Source organism: Crocodylus porosus, unplaced genomic scaffold (genome assembly GCF_001723895.1).
Source record: "Crocodylus porosus isolate Cpor-Errol unplaced genomic scaffold, CroPor_comp1, whole genome shotgun sequence".
Lineage (NCBI taxonomy): Eukaryota > Metazoa > Chordata > Crocodylia > Crocodylidae > Crocodylus > Crocodylus porosus.
The window spans coordinates 73,938,293-73,957,284 of NW_017728931.1; the positions used below are offsets into that span (position 1 = coordinate 73,938,293).

Consider the following 18,992-nt stretch of genomic DNA (forward strand, 5'->3'; position numbering starts at 1 on the left):
TGTTTTCATTTAACTGACTATATACGTCCTATGAATTAGAGCTGTGGTACCCAATCTCTTTGCCCTGCAGGCCAGATGGGAGGATCCAGGTCTGTCCATGGGCCTGATCTGGTATGCGAGGCAGAAATAGACCAGGCCCAATGCGGCAATGCAACAATGGCCTAAGACCGATACAGCCACATGACAATGGCCCAACCCTGCCTGATATAGCCACATGAAGCTTAGAAATTTGGTAGTTGGGGAGGGGTAGCAGTGTTAATTGAGATCACTTCTTACTGCCAAGTTTCCCAAACTAGAAGGAGTCCTGGAGGCTGGATTCCATGGGTCCACAGATCCAGGGTTGAGCACTCCTGCATTAGAACTCTGACTACAGTTGACTACATGAGGAACCTTGGTAACAGTAGAAGGTGAACCAGAAATTTTAAAAGTCTTCTTTTTTAAATATCTATTTGCATATTGCTGTGGGAACTGAGGTAACAGCTTCTTTCAGGGTGAGGAGCATAATTTTCTGTGCTTTTACTGAGGTTTTTGGGTTTTTTAAAGCTCCAAACTAAAATTTAATTTTCAAAGGAAGGCAACAAAGAAAAAAACAATGTTTTCAACACTTTGATACCTAAAGCAGGTCTAACCAATTATATACCTGCATTTCCTTATCATAATAAATAAGATACAATAGTTATACCACAAACACTACTTTCATTTTTTAATAACAACATTTACAGTGTTAAGGTGAAGATTTCCATTGGCCTGAAACAGAAAACATTTACTCAACAGGGGAAGAAATACATTATTCTAAGTAGTGATGCAAATGGAACAAAAGTTTAACGATTTTTAAATGTAAACAAAAACAAGCAGCAAAATCCTTTTTAGTGGATTCAAGGGTGACCACCTTTTCAAAATGGAAAGGCAGGGCATATGCCTTTCCCCTGGGAGCTCATGGTGGTTACACACCCGTTGTCCACCCAGCAGCAATGGGGGACACAACTCCATTTCACTACTGCCCCCACTGCTGCCGGGTGGGCAGGGGTTGGTTTCTTATGGTGGCATGGCCAGCACAGGGCCCCCAGAGGGAGGGCAGCAGGGGTAGAGCCCTGAGGTTGCAGCATGCAGCCTGCATCCACCCCCACCCTGCTCACAAATCTGGGAGGGGGGTGCAGCCACCATACCCTCTGGGGGGTGCACACAGAAGTTGGGAGCCACACCTTCCCTGCACTCCCTAGCTCCATCCTGCTCCACACCCAAGGCCCTAGCCCCATGACTAGAAAGTGCCCCCAGGCCCAGCCCCTGCCCCACTCCCTCCTCACTGTGGGGGCCTTAATCTGCCCTCCCACTTCCTCTTAATGCCCCCTTCCCCACATAGACTTACCTGCAGAAAGCTGCTCTCCACACTGCCTGGCTGCAATCTTGGCCATGTGTATGTGTGCAGGCATGCACATGCACATGGCGCCCCTTGCATCCTGCTCCTAGCAGCCCCAAGCAGCTCCTTGCAGGCTGAAACACTGCCAGCCTGCAAGGGGAAACCCACCATTTTATGAACCCTGCACGATACTGTGAATCTGGAACTAATTGTTGTCCCAGAGTCATGCTTCCTGGGACCGGGACTTAATGTCCCCATGCTGGGATTGTCCCACCCAATTAAGGATGGGTGGAAACCCTAGTGGATTCCAATGTTATTCTCCTCATATATATTGTTGAATAAACACATTAACATGCTTGTTTTCATAAATTAAGTAGGTATTTTGTTAAAAAAACCAAAAAATCTCCCATAAAAGAAAACTATAAATATAAATAAAGCTTTGTTCTGAAGTTCAAATGGAGCTATACAAGTGCATATACATTTTTATATTGACTGTATTTCCATTTATTTTTTCCTAATAAAGTCAGTATTGTTAATGTCATTTCAAATAAGGGAGATATTTGTGTTTTAGATCTGGTTCTTCTATCATGGCCCATATTTTTCATAACCTTTTATTTGCTTCACTGTGAAACAAATGGCATGCAAGAGCTCAAAAAATCCACTATAAATTCAATACGTTTCAACAGTTAACACTTAAATCAAACACTAAAGGAAAACAGTGTGAAAAACCTTCAGGCCAGGCCCTTTCCACATTTTTTTTTAAACAACTCCAATTGAAGTGAATAATTCAAGGGAAATAATGGGGGAGACCGGAAAGAGTTTATTTATTGTGAAGTATCTTCCCATAGTTTATTATGTCTTTATTATTTGAAATTACTCACTTCAGATGTGGGACTGGGCTGGGCATGTGAATGAGGTTCATTATAACTAGCCAGGATATTAAATTTAAGGGGTGAAAGCTGTTTTTGATTCACATTGTTTCTTTCTTCAGAGTAGAGAATGTTGATGTTATACACCTCTGTACAAATTTAATTATTTTTCCCCCAGGTTTATTTTCTAATCACTATTTATAATATACTATTTCTGATAATACCCGGGTAGTAAAAAGAATTCCTAGAACATTTGCAGAAGGTGAAAATAAAAGTGCACAAAGTCAAAGTACCATTTAAAATTCCAAATATTTACCCAAACTCTGCTCTCAATGAATAAAGACTATAACATACCAATGTACTTAAAACATCTACTATTTGCAAAAACATATCAAAGTAGTAACTAAGAAAATGCTAGAAGTAGTTAGATATAGCAGCAGAAGGCTCTTTGAGACCTCTAAATATTTCATCAAAACAGAGTAGTTTATAACCTCATTTGAACTAGACACACAGAAAAATGGCCTACCTGGACTGCATATCTTGCTGTGTTTTCGACTGGCTGATTTCACCTGGAGGTGAAGAATGAGAGACTTGCTGTTGTAGCTCTACCAAAGACTGGTAGTATTGTTGCTGATGATGCTGCTGCTGTTTGTAGCGAGACAAACTAAAAAACAGCCCTAAAATGGCTTTCAAATTTCCATTCCTTATTTCTGTAATATAAATAAATAAAATAAATAAAAACATAAAAATACAAAGAAGTGAAAACAGCACAATTACGTTTTAATTCACACACACACATGGTGTGGGAAGAGGTGCATACACTTATTAACACACATTATACATATAGTGCTTGATTACTTTGTTACAGTTCATGCTACATATTGTGGGCATGTCTGGTAATCAGAAAACTCCCTGACATGAAGCCTAGGGCAATAAACCCTTTCAGTCAAAATCAACCACAGTGAGTAATGTGTTCTAACAGCCTTGACACTGATGAGGTCCTGACAATTACAAGGCTATTAGCAGAGACAAGGCAGTCTCAGAAACAATGCAGTGAGCTTCAGTGGCTAGGGACAGACATTTAAAAAGCCTGACCAATTGATTCAATCTTTGCAGGTTAGTTTCACTTGGCTACATTAAATCGCATTGTAACTGCACAGACATGCAGGCACACATTTGCAGTGGCTCAGGCTAGAATCTGGGGGGGGACGGGACAGTGGGGGAGAGGAGATCTGCTAAAGCAGCCCTCCCTTCCCTTGTACAGAACTGAGCTGGGGGAATGCAGCAGGGAATTTATTAGCCCAGCAGGGAATTAAACAATTAAACAGTGTTTATCACCCCCGAAATCTGTGTTTATCACCCCATTAAGAAAATAACAGAGGGACATTACCAGCTATCTGTTAATTCTACCTGTTGATTCAGCACAGACTGTAAACAGCATGTGGTCTGCTGGCTAATACACAGAGACCACTTGGCAAGGCAGAGGGGAGGGGGGAATTCCTGCTTAGCAGGGAGTGGAGGGGGGAACAGGGAACAAACCACTCTTCTTAAACAGTTTTTCCTAGGAAGCTACTTGTTGATTAGCTCCAAAAAGCCTGTCTGCCTTGGTAGTCTCCCACAGCATGGACTGTAGCCAGCATGTGGTCTGCTAGTTAATGCTGAGATGCCTACATAAGGCAGAGGGGAGGGGGGACTAAACCCTATTTAGCAGGGACAAGCCAGGCAGACACTGCTCTGTCTGCAAGTCTCTGCCAACCTGCAGCCAGGGAGCAGAGGGCCAGCTCTGTTGTGGAGCAGAGAGACCTGCCCAGCCAGGGAGCATACAGAGATGCTGGGGGTGTCTGGTTTATCTTAAACCAGCAAGGGGTCTGGGACAGACATTGCATAAACCGGTTTGAGCCAAATCATAGATTCGTAGAGTCAGAAGGGACCTCAGTGGGCCATCTAGTCCAACCCCCTGCCCCTGGCAGGCAAGAAAAGAGTCACCAACCCCGGGGTCATGTGATCCCAGCCAGGTGCCTGTCCAGTCTCCTCTCGAAGACTCCCAAGGATGGGGTAAGCATCACCTCCCTTGGGACACCATTCCAGATTCTAGCAACCTTGACCATGAAGAACTTTCTCCTAATGTCCAGCCTAAACCTTCTCTCTAGTAGCTTATGGCCATTGTTCCTTGTCATCCCAGGGGATGCCCTGGTGAACAGATTGTTGCTTACTTCATGTTTCTCTCCCCTTATGAATTTGTATGCCACCACAAGGTCCCCTCTCAGCCTTCTCTTGGAGAGGCTGAAGAGGTTAAGGTCCCTACGCCATTCCTCATAGGGCCTTCCCTGCAGGCCTCTAATCAGGCGAGTGGTCCTTCTTTGGACCCTCTCCAGGTTGTCTGCATCCTGCTTGAACTGTGGCGTCCAGAACTGGACACAATACTCCAGCTGCAGTTTGACTAGTGCTGCATAGAGGGGGAGAATCACTTCCCTGGACCTGTTTGTGAAGCAACTACGAATGCGTGACAAGGTGTGATTGGCTCTGCCAAATGCTTCATCACATTGACAACTCATGTTCATCCTGAGTCAATAGTGACTCCAAGATCTTTTTCTGCCTCAGTGGAGCTGTAAAAAATGTGTACATATATTGCTGATATGGAGCTGGAAAATCTGAAATAGGGCTGTAGACTTCCCTCCTGAATGGAAGAAAAGAGGATTAAATCTACTTCTTTGCAGCCCTATTTCAGATTTTCCAGCTCCATTCTTCCCATTAATATATATTAATAATATGATCCTTTTATTCACGGTTATAATTTAAGCTATGCACTAGACACTGAATATAAAAATATATTTTCTCCTCTTAAAACACTACAACCTAAAAACCATGAGCAATTAAAAAGATAGATGATAGGATATCAGCACTATATGTACACACTTTTTACATCCACAATAGAATTTTTTCTTTGCATAAATACATATCCATTCTGCCTGGCTGCCCAATTATTCAACAAATTGCCTGCATTAACTGTTGAGGACTTGCATCTTCTGGAAGAGGAGGAGCGGGTAATGATTCCAGACAAAAGGATCCACAAAGAAGAGCATATCATGAAGATCATGAGAGAAAAAGACAAACAGGAAATGCAGATTGGCAAACCTGTTGATTCAGAGGAGTCAGGAAGCAGAACAGAGACAAGAATAGAAAATCAGGGATAGACAATGCTTTGAAGGATTGTATACAAGAAACTTTGTCCTCCTGCTACAGTTGTTCTAGAAGTGTTAAAGATTCTATGTTCTTTGTTTCCATTCCCTTAAATTTCTATTGTCCCTATGTGAAGTAATGGCAAACCTACTACACAGCACATGATGAGTGACTTCCTCCAGAGTTTCATGCACCAACCACAGGCATAACTAGTACAGTCTGCACCCTGGGCTAGAGATTTCCAGACCTCTACTACAGCTACTGCTGTAGCCATCTATGGCAATGGATACCAGGAATTCCAGTGACAAGAGAAGCAGCTGCATTGTGTGGGAGCTAGAAAATCCCTACACCCCACTGTTGCTGCTGCCACCACAGCACAGAGGGTACCACCATTCTTGCATGCCCATCTAAGTCAACCTTTGGGGACCGTGCCATATTCACCCAAACCTAAGTATACTACTTCTGTCAAATAATTTTAAGCAAATTCTATCAAATAGCTATAGACATCCCAGTCCCAATTTTTTTTAAAGCAAACGTGGAGTTGTTGTGTCTTGTAACTTTTTGTTTAAATTATTTTATAGCTCTCTGTGTCACACTACTTATATTAAACAAGGAAAAATGAAGACCCACACCTTTTACTATAAGGCACAATATTCCTGTCTAAACATTTATCAGGATATGGCCATGCTGATCCACACTAGATTTTGCCTGTCTCTAATTCCTCCCTCTAATCCCCTCTTACTTGTAGTCTGAGATAAAGGTAAAGAGGAAATGATGTTATTCTCTTCTTACAGAAGACCTCAGTATCAAAAAAGAAGCCTCGAGGGTTTTAATTAAATCACCTGAGGCATTCAGATCTGCTAGCACTCTCAATTTTTTTTTGTAATATTAACCTTTTATAAAGGACTAGCAAGTTGCCCATCAAGCATGACCAGGGGGGCAGACAGGGACAGAGGCCTGTGTCACTCCCCCCCACACTGCCTCGTGTCAGGGTCCAGCTTCTCCCCCTCTCCCCTTCCCCCACTGCCTCGGGTCTGGGCCCACTCCCTACCTTTCCTGCCCGCCACTTCAGGCCCAGGCTCCTTCCTGCCCTTTGTTTCAGGACCAGTTTCCCCCCACTGCTTCGGGTGCCACCAGTAACCCCCCCTCCCCTTTCTGCTCCCATCCCTCCCCTCTTCCTCACAGCCTCCCACTCCCTGCTGGTTGTTGGGGGAGACTGCTCTGGCCCCTGGCTCCAAGGAGCAGGGCTGGTGGGGGCACTGCTGCCCCCACTGTTATGGCAGCACTCCGTGTTGGGAGGCAAGGCCAGTGCTGTGCTGCCGGCACCCTGCACTGCCACTGCCTCGAAGCAGCAGGGCCGTGGGGGGAGGGGTGAAGCCTGCACTGCCCCCCCCCCCACTCCATCTCCTCCATCATGGCAGCTCTCTGGTCCCCACTGTCCCTCTCTGCCTCCAAGGAGCAGGGCAAAGAGGCGAGGCCAGCAGCGCTGGCCTTGCCTTTCTGCTCTGGCTCCTCAGTCCCAGCTGTCATGGTGGCGCTCCACCGTATGTCTCTGTCTGTGCAGAGCACTTTGATTGGCTGCCAAGACAATCAATCAGAGTGCAAATAAAGCGTTACAGACAGACAGACAGACTAAGGATTTTATAATATCAGAATTCTCATCAAGCATTTGGCTTTCTAACAATGCACTTGTTTAACATCTGGCTGGACTCAATGATCTCCCGAGGTCCCTTCCAGCCCTGATGTCTATGAAATCTATGAAATCTAATCTTGAAAAAGACTGTCTCAGACCATATTTCAGTTATTCCTATAAATGTAAATTATTGATATATGGGCATTGCACAGCTCTTTCTAACTGAATTTTCTAGAGCAGAAGTTATATAAATTTTCATCCACGTGTCCTTAAACTATTTTCAGTCTTTTTAATGAGAAATCAGTCAAATGTTTATACCCAAATATGTAGGTAAACACAGTAGCTATTGTACATTCATTCTGTTCTACAACGGTAAACACAGTCCCAGACATTGAAATCCATGTTTCTGAGAAGGAAATATAATCTACATACTGACATTGTCTCCTTTTTAATTTGCAAACTGTTGCAGGATCCACATCTGTAAGGAACCATCAGAGATGTATAAAATCACTTTTCCTAACTTAGAAATAATTTAGAAGTTACAACAGGCAGATGGGCTCCATTATAAGAACTGAAACCACTTTTCTTTAAAATAATTTAAAAATGAAAACTACATTATTTATTTTAGCATATTCAACTTTAACAGTCTTTTTCTGTACCTGATGTTTGTTTGATGGTATCATTTTGCTACCTTTCTTTTGGAAGACCAAGCTCACTAGCAGCTCTCTACTTCCAGCTTAAGGCATTTTTATATTTCTAAAATAAGGTGTGAGCAGTTTTCAACTTTATCTTTTATCAGTTTGATCTAATTAACAGCGGGTTGCAAACTTCGCTAGAAGACTTATGGAAGGTAGAGAGAAGGGATTTTGCAAAAATATTTCCTTTACCAGAGACTGACAAAGTATAGTCCTCAGTCTACCACTCCTAATCAACAGTGCACACCATGTCCTCTCAAATGTTGTTGATATGTCTGTTTCAAACTTAGATAATAAAAAGTAAATTACTATGAAACTGAAATTGTTGCCATCAGCATTTTATTTTACATTTTTAGTAAAATCTAATAAGAGAGAATGTATAGCTAACACCAGGAGTGCTAGAGTATAACACCGAAGTACACAGATGTAGGTGTGCACATAGTAATGTTCAGATTGTAGAAAAAGCTTGAAGAAAGAAAGCATTAATTTTATTACTATTCTTTTAGACCTTTTAACATGTTAAGATTTCTCTTACCATGGACAAACCTAACCACCTTTTTCCTCCTAAATATACATATGCACTGGAGGGAAAAAGGATTAATCTTGTGCTACTTTGTAATTTCTTATTAGCACTGCTTAGACTCTGGTCTGTGGAGCAATATCATTTTGGAAAATTATTTCTGTACAGAGCCTCTTTTTCCAAGTGTCAAAATTAGATAGCAGCTGGTTGCAAAACCCTTCGTTAGGATATTAGATGTTATGGTCCCTATAACAGCTTGTCTGCAGCCTTCACTTACAAATAACTTAATGGTAACAAAGTGAGTCACCAAAGCCACTTATGAATAACAAACTTACTAGACTTTTTACATTCCAAATAAGCAGTTATAAAACATAAACATACTGACAAAGTACAATGGTCTTTTTAAAGCTCAGGTTGCATTCCCAATGAATAAAAGAATGAATTATATTTCTTTCTTCTATCTTCTACAGAGCAACTGTAGCGTTGCAGCTGGTTGACACTAAAAAAATAAATTTAAGGGAGTCAACTTTCCACTCTCATTTACACTTGTATAAATCCAAAGTCAGATCAATTAAATCAGTTATTTCAAAGGATTTAGATGAAAATGACTTGACAATATACTGTAGAACAAAGATCGTTAATCTTACTTCAAAGGTCAAAGGTCCTGGCACTTCTGTTCTTCTGAAGGAGCTTTGCAATTTGTTTATTGTTATCATTATTATAAGCATCATTATCACCATTGACAATGATGCAGCAGAGGATGAATATTCCTAAGGGAGGATTTAGGTGTATAATTCTATATTTAAATTCTATAGTGAAAATTTGGAAATTAAGGAGGACACAACAACATTTAGAAGCAATGCAAGCAAAAACGTGTGCACATAATGTTAATATGTTATATTACTGGTATGTCTCCATTTTACTTTACACTGGTTTAAGAAGGAAAAACATCATTGCACGTTATGCTATCAAAGAGAATGGTGTATGCATGGCTTTCCCTTTCAAGTATTCCAAGATTTAGTTATCATCATTAATTTTTTTTAAAGGATGCCTACAGTAATCCCAGGGGATTGGCTGCCTTTAGAACATTTAATTCAGCCCCTCACTTTTAAAGTGCATTTTATGAATTATTGGGTGATAACAGCACAAAGAATGTCCTACATAGCATAGCCAAATAAATACTCAAAATACAAGTGGGTTACAGAAATCTAGATGATAATTCTATAGTTGGAATGTGTAGCTACTGCATTAAATACACAAAAAATTAAATTCTGCCCCTACTGAAGTCAATGGGAGTTTTGCCACTGAATTCAATGTGGCCCTAACTTCTACACACTTATCTTAATGCTTCACTCTTTTAACACCATAAACTCCCACTTATTTCAAAGTTTTCAGAACATAATGTTGAGCCCTTTATAATAGCTAGAGAAATCATAATATTAAAGGACTGCTCAGTAACTGGAGTTACTGCATCATAGGTGACTGGTAGGGAGTGCATGGGGGTACATGTGCACCCCCAACAGGGCCGGTGCCCCCCCCAGTGGCTGACACTGATGCTGTCGGTAGGGCTGGTGCCCCCCTAATGGGGTCAGCAGCTTCTGTGGGTACCCCCCTCCAAGGTTCAGGAGGCACTAGTTACTTATGTACTGCATAGTAGAGTCGCTGAACACCTTTTTCGTGATGCTGACGGCACAGTAGCCAGAGACTACTGCACTGTAGCAATGCATCATGCTTTCTGTCACGCAATGCTATTGTGCAGCAGTCACAAGCTACTGCACAGTCAGTGTCTCATGGCCACAGAATCATAGAGAAATAGGGCTGGAACGGACCTTGGGAGGTCATCTACTCCAACCCCCTACCTGAGGCAGGATCACCCCTATCAAAACTTAGATTGTAATGTTACTATTTAGCTAGGATGATATCAGGACAAAAATAGTGACAGATAGGTTTAGTACCAAATAAAATATTTTAAAAAAAAATCTCATTGCATACTTCTTAAAATTAAATAGTACTGTACTTATGAGCTATAATAAATACTTTGACATCTAACTTTCAATACAGTTGAACTAAATGTAAAACAAAACTGAAAACACTGGGTTTAATCTTGCAAAGTACTAACTGCACTCAACCGCCTATGAATTTTGGGTATTAAACCTCTTGCAGAAGGCCTCAGCCTACACCATTTAACCTTTATATACCTTACTAATTTGGTACCACAGCATAAAGGCAGTGACAGGAAGCCCAGCTGTTTTAATATAATTTAGAGTCAGCATGTATGCATAGCATTTTAAGGAAGTCAAAAGATAGGGTAATATTTTAGTTGAACACATTACAGAAAAACATATGTAATTAGTGTTGACTATGTCACAAAATCAGCTGAGAACTAGAATAGAGTTAGAAGAGAAATTATACAATCAGCAGGTTCTTTCAGGTGTTGCACTTTTTGTATCACACATACGCACATGCATACACAAATGTATATGCATACATTTACAAAACTGGGCCTGTTTCTGAAAACAATTACTGAAAACATGACTCTTTGTTCAAATGAATAGTCATCATCACTTAGACTACATACACAAGGAAAGGTTCTCAGATGCATATTTGTAAGCTCTATTTCTATGTATGCATGGATAAATATATAATGGTTACATTTGGACATTTGTGTAGCTAAAAAACACTGGGAGAAAGAAAACATACAAAATGTGTAAGCTTTTCAATTAAAGTGTTGCCTAAGATTTCATATACATACCCTGTTTTTTAATTTAATGTTTATTGAAACATGAAAAGGACAATAAAGTCTGTATAGTCTTCCTCTGATAAATATATACTTTAATGCAACCCAATACAGCTGGAGCTTGGTTTTTAGTGGCAAATAATTCATACTGAGAAAATTAGTCTTCTAAAAGAAATCCCCAGTACTGGAAATGATGATATATTTTTCTTACCTTCAGCAGAAAGACCTTGGACATTTACTCCTCTAGCTGCCAGAAAGCTAAGGCAGACATCAACATTCTCAATCTGCAATATGAACAGAAATAACAAGCAATTTAAGACTAGTTTACAAAATGTACGTGAGTGGAAAAAAAGAAAACCCTAGGAATGAATACTTTACATTCATCACATACTACAGCTCTTTACCAGAGTTTAACAAGAATGATTACTACTAATTGGGGAAATTGCTATAAAGCTTCCATTGTCTACTTTGGTGCTTACAAACAATTCATAAAGGCCCGATCCAGAATGGTATGTTGGCAAAGCAACAACCCACCTACTTCACATAAAACTGGATTTTGTGCTGTGCAAATAAATAGCAAGGAAAGCATCCATAGATAATTAAACACTACATGTACTTCTGCAGATGTGGGTGACTGCCTTAATTAAAGAATGTTAATACAGTCAACAAAAGCAAATATCTGCTTGGAATGAGGTGTAATACTGTGAAAATGATGATGTCATAAACATATTTTCTTATCTTTGTTCTTTTTCAGAATATTTTTAAAATAATTCTTTAAGCATATTTTATGTTAGAGTTTTCCTAAAATATACTTTTTTCAGGATAGGTCATGCTGCTGACTGTGGTGGCTGATCCAGAAGCACTGCAAAGGTAAAACTCAGTATCTTAGTATCTTAGTACCTTGTGAATAATAATTGTATCTGTCTAGTTAAATTTCCATAAAAATAGGCATAACAACACAGAATCTTCTCTAGAAAGACTTTACTTTAATGTTTTATATAAAAAGTTGATTAAGACTGCATATATACAAGACAAAAGGTTGAACACGCAACTGAAATACTTATTGACTATATCATTTTAACTGCAAAACATGTTTAAAGCTTAGTCACCCAGCTTCAGGCACAAACCGGTTGGTAGGACAGGTAATTGCAGTTAATTTTGTTCTCTTATAATTTTGCCTGTTATACAACCTTTATTGGCAGTTTTATATCCACAAAGTAGACAGAGGATGAATTCATTAATTAAAAGTGGCTTAACCTCAACAGTCTTTTTTCCCCCCAGGATGATAATCACTCCTCACCTGAATACATGTTAAAATAAATGAGGAGAGAGTCCTTAAATTTTTACTTTGAACTTCTATGACTTCAGCTCTTCTTCAACTACTTGAAAACTATATTTGATAAAAGAAGCATTCAGTTTGCTAGTGTGCCTTGAAGAAATGCATTCCAAATCTATAGAGACTCCCTTAACATGTGGGTAGCACTTCTGAAGTTATGAGCGAATGCCAAAAGTCTGGATGTCTACTCTTCAGGCAAAGTGAATTATATTAAGCTAATGGAGCAGACAAATATCTAAAATGTAAGTTAATCAAACTAATTAAACTGTTTTCAAAGATCTTATAACATTTACATGAAATAATGAATAATCTCTCTCATAAATCCATTTGTCCTAAAAATGGATATAATTCCAGGAACTATTTTTAAAAAGTACTGCTAATAAGAGATTCCAGTTGCCTAACTAGGGTGGGACAAGGGGGATGCCAGCCCCTGGCACTGACTTAAAGAAAATGCCAGTATGGCTTCTTGTCAGCCCCCCCCCCCCCCCCACAACACTATAGTCTTTTCCATGGTTATAGGGAGCCAGGCAGGCACATCCATATGCCCTGTAATGTATCTACGGGAGAGGAGGTGAGCAGAATGTGCCCCACAAAGCTTTGTCATGGGAGATACAGTCCTGAGCCCAGGAATATATATGTGGAGGTGGGTTGGGGAGCAGAAGGGGCACCAGGACCAGCCTTGGGGAGTTCATGCTGGCTGAGCTGCTACACCAGTACGCAATGAGCCCACCCTTTAGCTGCAGCAGTCAAGCTCATGCTCCTACAGCAAGAGCTATAGAAGCTGCCATCGAAGCACAGAGAGCAGGGATGGATATGATTCCACTTCCCCACTCTCTGTTCCCCCCCCCCCCCTAGCCAATGGTCAGCATAATCTCACCCCACCCTTGAACACCTTCCCCCACCTATGCCCTGGATGCTGAAATATCTTGCTGTGCTTCTGAGAGAATCACGATAACATTGTCTATGTTGGTAGTTGCTGCCAATTCATACTAATAGAAATCTGAAGTAGCTACATCAGTCAATGAAAATACTGAGAATTTGATCCAATGTAAGATAAAATAAACTGCGTCATTTAGAACAGTGTTTCTCAACCCATAGGTCATGACCCAACAGTGGGTCACAAGAATATATGAAAGGGTTGTGAACAAATTTTAAAAATGGATCAACAAACTTTAAAAGAGGATTCTCCTTTCTAGGAGGAAAAAAAAGAGAAACGGTGGGTTTCCCCTGGTAGGCTGGCAGAGTTCCAGCCTGCAAGGGGCTGGGGGAGCAGGAGGAGGGAGATCAGACATGGGGTACCACATGCATGTGTGTGCACACACATGCATGTGGCAGCCAGACAGCACAGAGAGCAGCTCCCTGCAGGTAAGTTTATGGAGTGGGGGGCATGGACAATGTTTCAGGAGGGGGCAGGCAGGGTACATCTCCCCCAAGGTGCTTGTGCCCACAGTGGGCAGAAGGCTGCAGCCCAGCCAGACCAGTACAGGCAGGAGCTAGGGAGGTGGGGCAATGTGGGTTGGGAATAAAGGGCACCAGAGGGCCAGGGGGCTGTTTTCTACTTAAACTATTTACTAGGTCAGGACTGGACATCAATTTTTACAAATGGGTCCTAGCACAAAAAAAGGTTGAAAACCACTGATTAAGAGCTTGTCTGTGTAGCTGCTCTTCCAGCCCCCAGACTGCCACCAACAAATAATTGCTGCCCACTCACAAGAGTACCAGAGACTGGCAGAGACAGGAGATACCTTGAAGCAGGTCCTGAATGGACACTTAAGTGCTACACTTGGATTTTCTGTGTCAGGTGAGGGGTGCACTTGTCAGGTGAGAGGGGCCCCACACCACTCAAGGGCTGCGTCAAAATACTTTGTTTATTCTGCCCAGTTGCTGCCTCTGTTCTCCTCTTGCCCCCCCGCCCAGATATGCTTCTGGGTGAAGAGTGCACCTCCTATGGCAGGGCTTATTCCTTGGCAGCAGGTCCAATGTTGGAAGGGGATCACTACAGATCTAAAGACCTGGCTTTACACCCCAGTCCCAAGTCAGTTGCACATGTATATTTACTCACACATATGATAACCTTTGGAAAGATCCAGCCCTTACACAGCATAACCTGCATAGGTCACGTGAACATATCTTGATGGGAAATTCTACTTTAATGGAAAATTTAACTCAAATCAAGCTTTGTCTGGAGATGAGTTATAAAACAATTGAGTGCTTTTTCATCTTCCAGGATAGCTCAAGTACTCAACAAATTATAGGAAAGATGGAAAACTTTAGTTTGGTATCAAGGACTAATCAAGTTAGGTTGAATGATCAGTAATAGCAACCTCCAAAAAATTAAATCAAGATTTCCTGACAGACTTTCTGGTGTTACTGAAACATTTTTCAAAGCTATAAACATCTGAACAAATTTATTGGAGAATATTTATAGTGTCTGTCACCTAATATTTCTTAGTTATTTTTTGTGGTTTGTGTGTATATGTAAGTGGGAGACTAAGTAGTATATTTAACATAATAAACCCAATGCTGCTATTTTAAAGCATGGTTATGATGAAAAGAAAAACTACAAAAAAATTTACTTTATATTTCTGCTCCCTACTGCATGTATATTCTATGTATGCCACATCTGTTAACCTTATAGATAAAATCCAGTCTTACCATTAACTGTGTAGATCCAGTGTAGCTATAGAAATACAAAGCTATTTTTCTTCCTGAATATTCAAAAGAACTGTAAGGTAAGATCTAGTTCCAGAATCATTTTGGTAACAACATACCCTAGCATTTAGGCAATAGGCTGTTGGGTCAATACTGTAGACATCTATATAGTAAACTCTTGCTTTGACTTATAAACTGAACAAGTTTGGTATGGGGAATCAATGGAGCATACATACAAAATCCTGATATTTAATTTTTATAGACTGCTTTCTGATAATTACCATATTTTAGTATAATTTTGGAGAATGGTCAGAAGATTCAATGAGGCATGGGTTTTAATAAATTCTTGGGTTATTTTCACTTTCCTTCCCTTTCAGTGCAGAAAAATTTGCTTTAAAGTCTTCCCGTTTTGAAGCTTTCAGTGTATCCATAAACATTGTTTTAATTACCTTCTTTTTGCCTTGGCAAACCACAGTTATTCTTTGAACTCAAACCCCAATAGCCCCAAACACTTTTTATTCAAACTTAGAGACAGATGAGAGTAATTTTGCAATTATAAGAGTTCCAAGAGACTTCAACCAGCTTCCACTCCTCAATACTGTTTCAATCAAGAGTGGTATGGATCTATGAACTTCAAGTTTATTTAAGTAGCTAGTGATGGGCTTAAGATGGTTTAGGGTGCAGCTTTGCCTCATACCAATGGTACATAAACAGCATTTACCCTGCTTATGTCTCAGGAAATTCAGTCTTTGCACCTTCATAAACATGATGTATATAAGACCTGACCACAAACACTACAATTTCCTGTTGTCCAATTTTTTTGCACTTCACTTTTTTTTCTGAAAGTACTTTAATGTCAATTAATAGGAAAGTTGGGGCTCTTTATTAGTGTGATATTACTTTAAGTTACAGGGAACAATACTTTTAAAAGAATCAGTTTTTAGTTAAGCCCCATTTTCAGAGTTTGTAGTTGAATCTACTGATTTCCTCAGAATGCCAAATCAGAGCCCAGTCCTGCAAATGAGGATGTTTGCAAGATCAGGCCACTAGTGAACAACTTGGCTGTGCTCTTGCCAGTCACCAAAATGTTGCTCCAAGCATTATAGAAAAATAATACATCACTTTCACAAATGTAGGAATATTATAACATTTTAAGCCATTACTTCAGATTTCCAAAATCAAGAACTTTATTTAAAAAACCAAGAAAGGAACACCTGGCTAAAACATAATAAATCCTTCACTGCCCAAAATAGCAGATAGATTCAAATACAGACACTGAGCTTGCCATACTAAAATACAGTGCTGTAAATGCATCTCTATAAAAGATTAGATCAATTTTCTGAGGCTGGGGAAAGAAATGACACACAAACCAGTATAAATGATCAGAAACCAGTTCAGATCTGTAACACAACAGAATTTTGGTGCACATAAACCACTTTCACAATGTCTGACACCAGTTTAAGATAAACCTAGAGGGATGTGGTATCAGACTTAACGGATTTAGGGTAAATCACTTTATTCAACTTCTGTCCCAGATCCCCTCCAGATTCTAGTTAACTCACAGTCCCCCAGTATCCCAGGGTGCTTTGTGGGGTGAGAGGGGAGGTGTAGGGGAGGTACAGAGTGGGTGGGCTGGACTTGGCCCACCCAGCTTCCCTGCTAGACTTCTCAACAAAAATGCGTGGTTCTATTTGTGCTTGCTTATTGTCTTTAAAAGAAAAAAGGCAAATGGAAGGGCTGATTATAAACATAAGCAAAGGACACAGCTGAAGCCCCAAATCTAAATACCTGAAAATTTAGGGGGTTCATACATCAGATAAAGATATATTGTAGTTTGCATCCAAGTCTAAAACTAAACAACTGCGTTATACTAAGCATTAGAGATCTGATTTAATAACTTGCATAGTATAATTATGTACAGCCTGCTTTGTACTGGTAACTATGTGACATTTTAGAAATAAACCACTACTCAACAGTTAATAGACTAACAGGAATAGCTCATTTGTGGGGCTGACTCTTACCAGCGAGTCACCACATAGACTATACCTTTTTATTACAACTGTTTTTGCTATTACTAAGATTAACTTTCATCTCCCTTGTTTGGCAGGCAATACTTTCACCATTTCCAGGCATAAATCAAACGGCAGGGTATGACAAGTTATGATGACTAAAAAAGCAGTATACATTTTTATATTAATATAAAGCTTTGATAAATCTCTGGATTTGATTAGCATGCTTTCTTGGGAAGGCAGACAAAGTTTGCAAAGCTCTTTTACTTTACAAGAACATGCATTCATATATATGAACTGGATACCATTTAATCATGGCCTATGTGTTTGAAGCTCAACTTTGTTCTAGGTTGCTCAAAATGAAACATAACATTGTGAAGATGGCACCTTTTAACTCACTAGAGAACTCCTCTTGTATCACGCTCCAGATACAGAACCACTGGTACCATATATATACCTAAGCACAGTATTTGCTTTATAGAAATGTTTTAACTGGTGATGATGTACAAATAGCGGCAACACAGGACATACTAAACAACGAATCTCTGAAAGCCACATATGCATTTTTCAGAAAAGAAACACAATGCTGTAAATTATCTGATTATTTTGAATTGTAGTACTGCACAGATAGAATTACATATTTTATGTCACAGTGGGAAAGTCAACATGTGTGTTTTACTGTGTATTAGACTAATTTAATGCTTAATAAAGGAACACAGTCTACATGTGCACCACAATTAGTGTGCAGTAGATTAATTTACTCTTGTATAGGATAATCCTGTCAGACACAGGTACTATCCTACGCAGCAGTAAATTAATGCACTTAAAAGCATGTGTAGATGGTAATGTTGGGATTCGTTTACTCAGGCTCAAATAAGGTCAAATGCAGTTGCATTAATTGCACATGTAGACATGCCCAGTGACTCTATATCAAATGTGCATAGTTTACAAACAGTATATTTTACTTTTACTTTTCCAACATACAAACCTGAGCTGGGAGTGTAAGGTTTCAGTTTTTCCTTCTTACGGACCACCACCTCTAATAGGGCTGTGCTATGCGCAGAAGCACGACTGACAGACCTGCCGCAGTCTATGCAAGACAAGTGGTAGCACCAGGGCTCACAGTTGTCCCCCAAGAGTCATCCCTGCTCTCCCCAAACAGCCTGCAGCAACTCTGCCTGCCCCACTCCCACCCGCAGCACAACACCACCCACCAGGAAGAGGCTTGTGCTCCCTGGGAAACCATGACAGGGGCTGCTGCCCCCATCAGGGTCACTCCCCCCTCACTGCTTGAGTGGCAGGGGCATGGCCAGAGGCTGGCTGGCATGGCCGCCTTAGGCAAAGGGGGCAGGGAGAGGGATCATCCCCCTTCAGCATCTAGTGGACAGGGCAAGGAAGGAGCTTATTCTGCTGCTCACCCCATACAGGGAGTGATCAGTGGAGGTGGCAGTCAGAGCTGGCAGACCCTGGCTGTGGTCCCCCAGGGACAGAGGGGGCAGAAGGGGGAATAAACCTCCTCTCTACCCCCCTTGCCTCAGAAGGCCATGCCAGCCAGCATCTGGCTATGCCTTTGCCATTGCAGCAGTGATGGGGGAGCACCAGGCAGACCCTGGCTTGGGTCTGTGTTGGTGGGATAGGGAGTGGGAAATTAAACTCCATCCCTGGCCAGTTTGCTTGAGGCTACTCCTGGGCCTGGCCATGCTGTCCCACCCCACCTCCCAGCACAGCTTCCCTGCGCCTGTGGGCTCACTCTAGCATCCCCCAGCTTTTGGCTTAAGCCACTGCAGGCATATGCCTGCATTTCCTGAGTTAAAAGCGAATGTCTATTCACTTGCAAATTGGTTCAGTCTAGGCAAGTTAGTTTAACCTGTAAAGATCGAATCAATTCAGACTCTGGCTTCTTTGAATGTCTGTCCCTAGCTTATAAGTGCTTCCGTCAGGGGCTTTTTGAATGTCAGTACTTAGCCTTAGTGGCTGGGGAATTCCTCTAGAAGGAAATCAGTT

General features: G+C 40.9%; 1 protein-coding gene across 1 annotated transcript in view; it reads right to left on the reverse strand.

Annotated features, from left to right (window-relative positions):
* Window positions 1–18,992, reverse strand: part of NAV3 (neuron navigator 3) — a 787,742-nt gene that overhangs the window by 214,961 nt on the left and 553,789 nt on the right. Inside the window, exons 5-6 of the mRNA XM_019543171.1 lie at window positions 11,203–11,275; window positions 2,753–2,936 (exon numbers count right to left, since the gene is read on the reverse strand). Coding sequence (XP_019398716.1) covers window positions 2,753–2,936; window positions 11,203–11,275 — 257 coding nt within the window. The remainder of the gene's footprint in view (window positions 1–2,752; window positions 2,937–11,202; window positions 11,276–18,992) is intronic.